General features: G+C 35.5%; 1 protein-coding gene across 2 annotated transcripts in view; it reads left to right on the forward strand.

Annotated features, from left to right (window-relative positions):
• The window catches only part of LOC134820728 (uncharacterized), an 88,296-nt gene that overhangs the window by 51,748 nt on the left and 24,326 nt on the right, over positions 1-12,222 (forward strand). The window contains exon 1 of one of the 2 annotated variants that reach the window (XM_063831303.1): positions 11,547-11,682. The exons of the other annotated variant lie outside the window; for it this stretch is intronic. Coding sequence (XP_063687373.1) covers positions 11,652-11,682 — 31 coding nt within the window. The 5' untranslated portion in view covers positions 11,547-11,651. Of the gene's footprint in view, positions 1-11,546; positions 11,683-12,222 lie in introns of those variants that run through there. 2 annotated transcript variants of the gene reach the window in all.

A 12,222-nucleotide genomic window follows, 5' to 3' on the forward strand; every position in this document is an offset into this window, starting at 1 on the left:
GAACAATGTTGTCATTAAAAAAGTCCAAGAAGCTAAATTTCTAGGTGTCATTATCGATGATCAACTTAATTGGAAAACTCACACACGGTCACTTAACTCAAAACTTAAATGTGAAGTAGGTAAGTTATGCAGAATACGACACATTGTCCCTAAACAGTATTATAAGGATTTATACCATACTTTATTCGAATCACATTTGGGATTTGGAATATCTGTATGGGGTGGTATTAGCAACAACCGACTCGAACCTCTCTTTAAAACACAGAAAAAGTGTATAAGAATTCTATTTACGGATAAAGAAGCTTACTTAGAAAAATTTAGAACTTGTGCCCGGACACGACCATTTGGTGAGCAAAGACTAGGTGTGGACTTTTACAAAAAAGAACACTCTAAGCCCTTGTTTAAGAATCAGAAATTGTTAACTGTTCACAACCTGTATAAGTACACTTGTCTCTTAGAACTATTCAAAATTAATAAGTTAGAGGAACCATTATCACTGTACTCATCATTTAACAGGTCACCACGACGAGAGGATTATTTCATCACATCACAACCATCCTCACAATTCATCTACCAATCATCCTACATGTGGAACAGCTGTCGACAAACATCAAGTAAGATAAGTTTTAATACTCCGACAAACGGGTTTAAGAATACATTGAAAATTGCTTTACAAGAATTGCAATTCAAGCATGATACACTTGATTGGTGTGAGCTTAATTTTGCCACGAATAAGCTCAAGTTTTGATTAATGTGAGTTACTAAAATAACCACTTATCTTTCCTCATACATGCAACCACTGCACTCCAACTAAACACATTATTTACCACAGTCCACACACCATACTCCACAGATGATATATTTATATATACACACAAACACACTAGTACCGAACAATTGCACTGTAAAACATGCTCACGATACACTCAAAATTAGAAATATTCGGCTCGTATATGAAACTTAGCGACTTACACTCAGTGTACACCCAGTGTTAACCAGTATTACACACTAGTAAATTCTACGTAACGCGCGAAAACAATAATTCTGTAGCGTTCTCATTGTCACATTTCACGTCGACGGGATTAAACGCGCGCGCGCGTAACAACTTATCTTACTGCTAACTCAGCGACTAAACACACAACGACTTTGACATTTGACAGATGACTAAACAATTGTGATTTATGACGGACTTAACTGTATGGGTCAACTACTCAAACTATATTGTTTACTATCTTATTCATTATACTGGACATGAGATGACGAAGTATCTTAAGCAGCACTTTATACCCCCACTTAGAACTTGATTAGTCACGAACAATAGAATCATCAAAAACCAATACAATAAAACATCTTGATCAATAAATGCCTAGCAGCACCAGACAGCAGCCGTGTACCTTTTTCGACTCCGTGGAGTCCCTGATGGACTTTTGTTTACTTTTGTTAATAATCGGACTAACCTTTCTTTCTCGAAACATGTATCCTATTGTATTTCATTATAGTATTAAGATGTGAAGATATACTAGATATTACAACGAAATAGAGGTATACCAAATTGGCCCTTGATATGAACTATAGCCGTGTTGATGGTTTTAAATTTTGTATGTTGTAAGCACTTTAGTTTGTGAAGCGTTTACTCCTCCCCCTCAGCAAGACAGCTAGATTATAGATTAATGATAATAATTGTCAAATGTCGTTATATATTATATAACAGTTATAAATGTTCAATAGTTGTAGAGCGACTTCAAGAGTAGTGGTCCACAGGGGTCCGAAAAAGCCGTACAGGCACTTGGGTCCTTATCCTTGTCACTAATCTCAATTGGATTCGGTTTACACAAAGCATGAACATTTAGACGTACACATTGACACGATATTTATTAGAAAGCAAAAAGTATAAAATAATACGTGCGTGCGCGGCTTGAGCCGCGCCGCATAAGAACGGATGCGTGCAGGGGCTGGAGTACGCTTGTATGTAAATTAATGAAATGTTGCATTGTAAATATTTAGAATTGACGATATATTTTGATCTAAAAGTAAATTTTACAAAGCTGGCTTTGGATTTAGGTAAGATTATAATTTATTTAAAAAAAAAAATCACGGATAATTTTAAATGTATTTCTATTTGTCGTATAATCATAAACAATTTAATCATGTTTTTAAGAATGCGCGGCTTTGGCGGCCAGTTATTGACTTATACATTAAATTGAATTTTAAATAGAAATGTGAATATATTAAAATTTAAAACTTTCAAAACGGAGGCTTATAAATATTATTATATTATGATTGTAAAATAAAGGATAAAATTTTAAATTTGTTTCACTAAATGTCATTGCCTCACTAACTATATCGTTGGCCTGATTTCCTAGAAAGTTTATCCGCTAATTTCTTGAAGAACTACAGTGTAAATTGGCAAAAATATGCGCGGCGCATCTGAAATTTGTATCAATTATGATTTTAAAATAATTTGTTGACCATGATTGTATTAAACTCATTTAAATGGGTCCTTTTTACAAAATACAAATAAATATTCGCTAACAAGATTACATGTTATGTTTTTGGTGAACCAAAAATAAATTATGCGCAAATTGTAAATTTCAAATATATTTTAAAAAGTTTACTAAAGTTTTTAGCCCAATTTTCGGTTTTAAAATTAATTTACGTCATATCACGCGTGACGTAAATTAATTTTAAAACCGAAAAAAAAACAATAAACGCGTTTATTGTTTATACCAGGAAGAAAATAATTATAATTTCAACGGCAATACTGAACTTGATTGACAAATAAAATAATAACAAGTTTTTTAATTGAGTTTATTCTCTCACAAAGAGCGCCGCGCATAAACATTTACCCGGCGTTGGGCCGAGTAAATTAATAATACGGTCAAAATACGTTTAAAGAATTATATCTGTGTTGTGTTAGGCCTTTAGTGTATTTTACAAAAATTCCGATGAGGCGTTTTATTATTACAAGCGTGCAAGCCAAATACACGGTTTTATTGCATTATTTGACTATCTGTACAATACTCCCAATTCTACAATTAATATAATATTATTCAAGAATCAAGGTGAATCATCAATCATGCATTTTCCAGGAAAACTTACTGGTTGGAGCCTTTCTCCGAAAATAAAATAGATAAAGACCGGTTTATTTTTGCAAAATGTTCGCCATGTAAAAAACGTCCCCCCGCCCTTCGCGAATTTTTCCCTCGTGCATATTATAACTGATTTGGGTGGAGAGGTTAGATTTTGAGGAAGATGAGTGGTATGGGGGAAGTCTAGTTGTATTTAAGTAAAACAAAATTTTAAGTAAAACAAAATTTAAATTTTATTGCCATTACAATGAATAATGATATCATAATAAATATAAGTAGACATCCGATAATAAACTTGTTACATCCAGTACAACCCAAGATGTCAGCCGACGCGACTTACAAAAATAAAGAAAGCTAGCATGTTATGTTCATTGTTCATAGTTTTTCTAACGAGCATGCTTAGCACTTAGGCTGTACTACTATACGGAAATAGCTTTAATTCTACGTCATATTAAAAACTTTACATCATTTTTGAGATACAAAAATAAATTTTAAAATAAATAACTCTTTTGCTGCTTAGGCGCGGCACCGCGCTTGATCCACATGCTATACAGTGTGTAGCAACACATCGCTGAAAACAGAAGCTGGATGAGCTATATAATAACATATAAGCGGTGCGCCGCGCCTAAACCTAAATCCATAAACTTTAAATATTGTCAAGATATTAAACGAGTTTTGCAAAATAATATAGCATGCTGACTTCGTAGGATATTACAATTATACCAGTGCCAGTTCCAAATGTGAGTCAGCGCTTAAACCAAAAGCAGTTGGCAAAAGGAGCCAGTTGCCTGCAAGAGCTTTACTAGCACCCGATTTACCACTTTTGGAGCACAAACTCAAACCTAAAACCGGCCAAGCACAAAATATGTTATCGCCACGATTGGGTGGATTGATTCCCAGAATATTTATCAGCACGCGGCACTAATAATATATGAAGTTCATTATCGAATTTTAGATATGCCCTGGATCGTTTAACACATATATAAAAGGTTATTAAAAAATAATTAATGTTTGGTTCGTATAAATCGATATTAATCAATTATTTGAAATAGTATTTGTGTTTGTTATTATTAACTATTGAGTTGCGTTCGATTTAAATATTAAAACACTACTACAATACATTTCACAAAACAAAACGACGGGGACACAGAAAGGAGGAGGACAACACATCACACGGACGGAAACTGCTGCTGTTGACGAGTATCTGATTATATTAATTATGGGTCTTTTGTTCATTAAAATAAGTGTGATCATACTTCTAGAGTATATTGGGCTGACACAGTTGCTGCAAGGTTAACATTGGGGTCCAAAACCGGGAGTGTGATACAACTTAATTTCGCGTTACGTAGTAAGAGATACAAATTATAAAATATAAGATATAAGTGACGGTAGGTTCACGGATATAGCGCGGCGTCTCTTTGGTGAGAAGCTTTGAGATGATGGTATACCAATACAAGGAAGGCCCACTGCCCAGCATGATCTGCTCGTAAAATGCAACAGAGAGTACTTTCAACTTCGTTTTCAGTGCTTTCAAGGCGACTATAGTAATCTATTGCAAGTTTGCAGGCTTCAAAGAATAGTGGTGGCGCCCCTACATGATGTAAGAAAGAATACCATTGATACAAAGGCGACATACGTTTTGCTGTAGTAGACCGAACATTAGGGTATAAGACCGAAGGTATGGGTACTGACTTTTGGCCCACCCTGTATATTTCTCTATTTTAAATACAGGGTGGGCCAAATGTCAGTGGACATACGTTGGCCTTAATAGCTCCACCTTGTTTTATATTTGAGAGCTGTTGCTTTGCAGATGGCATACTGTACTTACTGGTTCGAGGATTCTGTCATCAAAATTTGAAAATTCGAATATTTTAGACCACGCCCATTCAATATTAAAACACATATATTGTTTTCTCTGAACATGCTGAACGCCTAATTTTTTCAGAGACGATAGATTATTTAATGTTGCACATGATCTAAAAATATGAGGCAAAACGGATTACTAATAACGAAGTTATCAAGCATTTTCTGAATCTCGTTAACAAAATTGACTGGGTGATTATTTGACACTGTGACATGACACCTTGATTGGGCACCCTTAACAATTCCAATAATGTTTAATAGGGTGGCTAACGGGGTCACCTAATCGCGTGATTAGGTAAACCAATCATATGATCACACGTAATGAATAAACTTGTTATGCTTCATATCTCGGTAATCTGAAAAGCTACAGTTCTAATTCTTCTAGGACAAACGTAATTCGAATGGCCAAACACAATTCAATAAAATTTAGCTCGATCCAAACTATCAAATAAATGCAAAAATGAACCTTCATTTGAAAAAAATGAACTCGAATATTTTTCGATTTCACAAATTCCTCGAACCAGTGGTGGTAGTTTACAGGATGACCAGAAGGAGTCAGGCTCACTACAAGCACTCTATCCAGAAGGGGTCAGTCACTGGTGCAGTACGATATAGTTTCACCTTCAGATCAATAGATGGAAAGAATCGTGCCAGTACTTGTATCTTCTCTGATTCAAATGGAGCAGGTATGAAATTTGGAGAGGATCACAAAAGGAGCTTTGGTAAGTGGCTGCCTGGTCGGAATGTTTGGACTCCTACAATAGATGACATTAACCCATATCTTGCATGTGGATACAAGAACATTGTTATTATGTGTGGTATAAATGATGTTAGAAGACCATCTGTTAAATCTCAGCGTGAAATTTTTGCTATATTTAGTCATCTAGAATTCAAGATTGAGCAAATTCAAGAGGCCAATCCAACTGCCCAAGTATTTCTTTGTCCTCTTTTACCAACTCGAAATGCTGATTTAAATAGGAAAGTTCTTTACTTTATAGAACTTATTCGTCGTGAGCTACTCCCCAAAAACTTTGGTGTCCAGTTCGTTGATGGCTTTGATGACTTCCTTGACAATAACACTGGCTTACTTTGCCTAACCTTGTCCAGGGAGTTTGACAGATATGGCCGAACGGATTACCTGCACCTTAATTGGAAGGGAGTGGCCAAACTTGCTACTTTAATCCGTAATACTGTCCTTGTTAGGATGCATGGAGGGACTGATAGGAGGAAGAGGGGGAGGAGGGACGGTAAGGTTGGTTCAACACTTTATTCTCATGCCGCCGGAGGACAGCCTCATGTTGAAGGCTATCAGCCTCCAGCATGAATGTTCTTAAAAAAGAGGTCTGTGCCCACTGTTTAAAAAGTATTTACTTAGGTCAATCTATAATTGAATGCTACCACTGTAATTGTCCCATTCACTCTAGATGTTTTAACACCAGTGACAAACAAAATAAAAAAGTTGACTTGTACTGCAATAATTGTATCCACCTAGCAGTAAACCGTTATAACCCATTTAAGCTTCTGAATGATGACAATGATGACAACACTGATGCAGATGATGTAATACGTAAAATCTCTGAGGTACTTGAAAGCTGTGACTCATATTCTGTAAAAGACATAAACCGCACCTTTGCTAACGAATTACAAGTGCAAAACTCACTAATATTTCAAAATCTTGATGGCAACAAATCAAACTTTGACTCGCTGGCAATTGAAATAGCTAGGTTTACTAACAAATTCTCTGTAATTGGTCTTGCTGAAACGAATGTAGGCCCTGAAATGAAAAACTTGTACGAACTCACAGGCTATGAGAGCTTCTATCAAGATACCTTCGACTCGAAAGTAAAAGGCTCAGGAGTAGCTCTATATGTCCTGAACTCCTTCAATGCTGTCAAAAATAACAACCTTTCACAAGTAACAGAAAATCTAGAAACCCTCTTTGTAACTATAGGTAGTCTAGGAAATTCTACTTCTATAGGAGTAATATACCGCCCTCCAAGTGGCAATGCTGAGCAAGCTCTCCAAGAACTGTCGTCAATACTTGATAAAGCACCAAAACATACACACATTGCAGGTGATTTTAACATTAATCTCCATAGTAACCACAGTAGCATTATTGCACAGTATGAAGATGTCCTATTTAGTAGAGGCTTCTTTCCATTGATATCATTAGCAACTCATGAAAAGCCTGGATGTAATGCCTCGTGCATCGACAACATCATTACAAATGACCTAGACTCTGTTACTGCCTCTGGAGTCATAACTGATCACATATCTCATCACCTCCCTATATTTACAATATTTGACTGGGAAATTAGCAAGACCAAAAATATTCACAAGCACACTCAATATTATGACTATTGTAAATCAAACACTGATAAATTTGCTGAAGTCTTGGGTAACAAACTAGACAATGAACCAATTATAGATTTTACTAACTTTCATGATATCTTTAAAAACAGCATTGACGAAACCTGCAAACTAGCTGTACCCAAAACCACTAAGCGCACTATCCAGAACAACCCATGGATTACTGGCGGGATTATAGCCTCAGTAAACCACTGCCATGGGCTGTATGATGACTGGGCGAAAGTCAGGAAAGTTAAGTGTAAACAAGGCGAAACTGACACAAAAGGGGGCACATGCCTGTGTTCTATCTGCTGTAATAAAAGAAACCGTTATGATGACTACAAAGAATATAGAAAGGCTCTAAAAAAGGTTCGTAAAAAAGCTGTATCTGAATATTATTCTGACAAGTTTCTTGAAACTCAGGGAAATTCCAAGAAAACCTGGGAACTGATAAATAAAATTCGTGGCAAACAGAAACGTGATATCAGACCTATATTTACCATAGACAATGAAAAGATAACTGATCGCAGAGTTATAGCTAATGAATTCAATAAGTATTTTGTATCCCTAGCATCTAACCTTAATGCAGCCTACACAGAACTAGGAGAGATACAAATAAATCAGCTTCCAAGTTTCTGTGACTTCTTACCTAAATCGAATACAGCTAATATATATCTACATGACTGCTCACCTGAGGAGGTGGCTAAGATCATATCGGAACTTAAGAATGGCAAGGCTAGCGACATACCAGTACATATAGTAAAGGCAGTATCAGGCAAAATTAGCCCACTACTATCGGTATTGTACAACGAATGTATGCAACAGGGATTTTTTCCAGACGACCTAAAAGTAGGTAAAATAAGTCCAATATATAAGAAAGAAAATGCTGAGCTTCTTGAAAATTACAGGCCTATCTCAACCTTAGCGATATTCGGTAAAATACTTGAAAAAATCATATTCTCCAGGCTTTACAGTTTCTTTCAGTCGCAAGGATTATTATATGAAAATCAATATGGCTTTAGAAAAAATCACTCGACAAGCCATGCACTCAACTTCTCTGTCGACTACATTGAAAAATCTTTAAGAGATAAAAATCACGTACTAGGCATCTTCATTGATTTAAGTAAAGCTTTTGACACAATCTGTCATGATAAACTGCTTAAAAAACTGAATGATTATGGAATTCGAGGGACTGCAAATAAATTGATAGCCAGTTACCTTTCTAATAGACAGCAATATGTTTCAGTACTTGGAGAAGAATCCGAAAAACTGTCTGTAATATTTGGTGTTCCTCAGGGGTCAGTATTAGGTCCCTTGCTTTTCATTATCTACATCAATGAAATATACAGAGTATCAGACCTAGGTAAGTTTATACTTTTTGCCGATGACACCAACATATTTGTTGTAGATAAATGTATAAAAACACTTTACTGCAAAGCTAATAAAATTCTTAAACTTGTTCATCAGTATATGAAGAGTAACTTGCTGCATATCAACATAAAGAAATGTTGTTATATCCACTTTAAGCCGAACTGTAGAAATGAACCAGATTCAAACACCAATGAATTAGAACTGACACTAAATAATATAGTAATTAAAAAGGTGGAGGAAACTAAGTTTCTTGGAGTCATTATTGACCAAAAACTGAACTGGGATGCTCACTTAAGAGCGTTAAACCGTAAATTGAAATGTGAGATAGGTAGACTATGTGGAATTAGACGCTGTGTACCTAAAAAACTATATAAGGACCTGTACCACACCCTTTTTGAATCACACCTATGTTATGGAATATCTGTTTGGGGAGGTGTATCAAATAATAAACTAGAAGCCATATTTAAAACACAAAAGAAATGCATAAGAATTCTCTTTGGTGATAATGATGCATACTTCAATAAGTTCAAAACATGTGCCAGAGTAAGGCCTATCACTAGGGATAAGACCGGTAAAGTTATCAAGCAGATGTTAGGCAAAGATTTCTTTGAACTAGAACACAGTAAACCAATCTGTAACGAGTATAACTTCCTGACTGTCCACAATCTTCATAAGTTGCACTGTTTACTGGAAATGTTTAAAATTAATAAGTTCCAATCACCAGTCTCAATGTTCTCTTTATTCAACAGGTCACCAAGACGAGACAACTACTTCATCCCACCCACTCCATCCTCACTATTCATCTATCAATCAACTAGTATTTGGAATCACTGCCGTAAGTCAACAAGTGAAATAGACTTCTCCACTCCCATCAGTATATTCAAGAATAATCTTAAGAAATCTTTGTTAGAACTACAATCTAAATATGACCGACAACTTTGGTGCAGTTACAACTTTGATGCAAATGAATTATCATTGAAATAGGTTGATTTAGTAAACATAATCATATGAGTAAACCACGGTGTTATTGCAAAAAACCATGACAAGGGTATCAGACCTATATTAATCTAAGAGACGACACAAAACGAATCATCATACAACAAATTTTAAAATCCTGCGGCACAGGATCCTGTTGTTTTCCTACTCTACCTCTCCCAAACCCCTCTCTCCTTCTCCTCTCTTCAGGTTTATTGTTCAATTTTAAAAAAAAAAATTAGATAGCAGATATATTTTCTTTTAAATGAAGTAATGGCATTATACATTGTTTGTTATCGTATGTATGTTGTGTATAGTGTTTGCTGACTGGGTATATGCTATATATTTTGAGGCTCACGACGTCTCGTCCCATGGGTGGAGTTGTAGGCTGAGTATGTGTTCAAATCTCCTTACTTCGTATGGTGAAACATTGAAAGGTTTGCCTTAGCCTTTGGGACGAGTGTTTGCCCACCGGGGATCCAAATATATGATTATCATGGACATTACTTTGACACATAAACTAATCAAACGACTTTAATGATTCCAGAAAATTTTACTAACTGCATTTAGCTAGTTTATAGTAAATACACACGATCGCAGAATAGAGGAGCACAATTGGGTTCCTTGTTCTGCGACTGTGTTTCCTCGGTGGGCCGACAGGTTTTTGTTGTGTAGTAGTGCTGGGGAAAAAAACGCTTTAACTATCAATGAGAGTACAAATTTTTAATTCTTGACCTTAGTGCCACAGTTTCTGTGGTAAAAACAAATTTATAGTTAAACGTTATATATTGTAGAAGGGCATGATTTACTCACATCACTAAGCATCTGGATGGATAATTAGCACACAAAGATAAACTGACCTTTAAACATGACCACCAGCTATACCACGTAACCATAGCTCAGAAATAAATAAATTGCTCTACATAGAAACATCTGGCCTGATCCTATCACATTGTGGTCCCCAGGGGTTCGGTAAAGCCCTTACAGGCAACTGGGTCCTTTTACCAGCCACAATAAAATTGATCATGCCAGTACTGTCATAAACTGTAACCAACTATCTAAAAATTAGATATCTTTTGCTAAATTTTAAATTTTAAGTCATAGAGCAATCTTCTCAATTTAAAAATTTTTAAGAATTATATTTTACCCTAACTATGATGTGGTGGCATTTCATACTTAACTAAATTTCAACTTTGAAAGTAAATAGATTATTAGTGACAACAAAATTATAGTTTAAGACATCCATTCTGCATTGTGTTTCCAATATTAGAATTTATGATATGTATTGATTGAATAATTGGTAATAAATTTAACTTTTGTTTTATTAACTTTTGTTTTATTAAGTAAGTCATACCAGAAAGAATTATTTCAATTGGGCACTCAGTGACTGAGCTATTAAGGCCAACGTATGTCCACTGATTTTTGGCCCACCCTGTATATTTCCACAATTTCAATTACCACTTTTTTTAAATTTTTATCAAGACACTTATTTTACTTCGGTGTATTCCAACAGCCACATTGTTACACAAGTGCAACCAGCCAATTACAGGAAGCCGAAGGATTTTTGTTGGCCAGTGATGGTTAAGGTAGTGTGTACCATAATTTCTTTGCCCGAGACTTTGCTGCAATGTGCAGCTCCTCATTTAACCCTCACACCCGATATCTCGAGTATTCGGCTGAGTAGACCAGGGGGCTGCATAAACCACTCAGAATCCTTAGCTGAACGTCAGCAACGCTCACCCCACGACCAGGCAGACAGTGGGATTCGAACTCGCAACCTCACGATTTGCAAAGATGGCGTTCTAACCAACTGCGCTACCTGGCTGTAAAAACCACTAATCATTAACATTTGACAATTATCACAAATTATCGATATCAAATTAATAAAATCATCTTAATAGCAAGGAGATAATTAAAGAAACAGACTGGTTGGACCACTGCAGGAGTGAAAGAAAAGGTGTGTTAGCTGCAGGGCAGGAGTGAGGTGATGAGGCTTGGAGTTTAATGCTTCTTGAGCTCTTCTTCATTACTTATGGTGAGCATATTCAGTTATTACTGTCTCTGTATATTCTAAATAATAGCTTCAAAATCTAAAGTATCATCAAACTCACAATATTAAGAGTGCACACAAGCACATATAAATGTTTTCTTTTTAAATTAGGTATTAGCGGAAAGTATAAGAAATAAGTAGGTTATAGGTAATGTGTAGTTAACAAAGTCAATCAATTTATTTAAGAATGGAAAATTTAAATCTTGGTTACAAAACCATGGTATCATGATTATATTAAACATATATCATAAGATATAATCCATAAGTTTATTGAATAAGTTTAATGTACCTGGGAACAACAATAACCTTTATGTTTTAAACAATTGAATGTACCTACAGTTTCTTAAACAATTACTCTGTGTCTTCCTCAGTAAAACTTAGTGAACTCACCAAGAGTTTTATGTTAGATTAAAGGATTATAATTCAATTATAATTGTGTCACACACAATGTTGAACACAGGTGTGTGTGGCATTGTGTGACGCCGTCTCCTTCTATGAGGAAACCACCTCCCTTGTGTGTAAATC

The sequence above is a fragment of the Bolinopsis microptera genome, chromosome 9, assembly GCF_026151205.1.
Source record: "Bolinopsis microptera isolate Bmic1 chromosome 9, MBARI_Bmic_1.0, whole genome shotgun sequence".
Taxonomy (NCBI): Eukaryota; Metazoa; Ctenophora; class Tentaculata; order Lobata; family Bolinopsidae; genus Bolinopsis; species Bolinopsis microptera.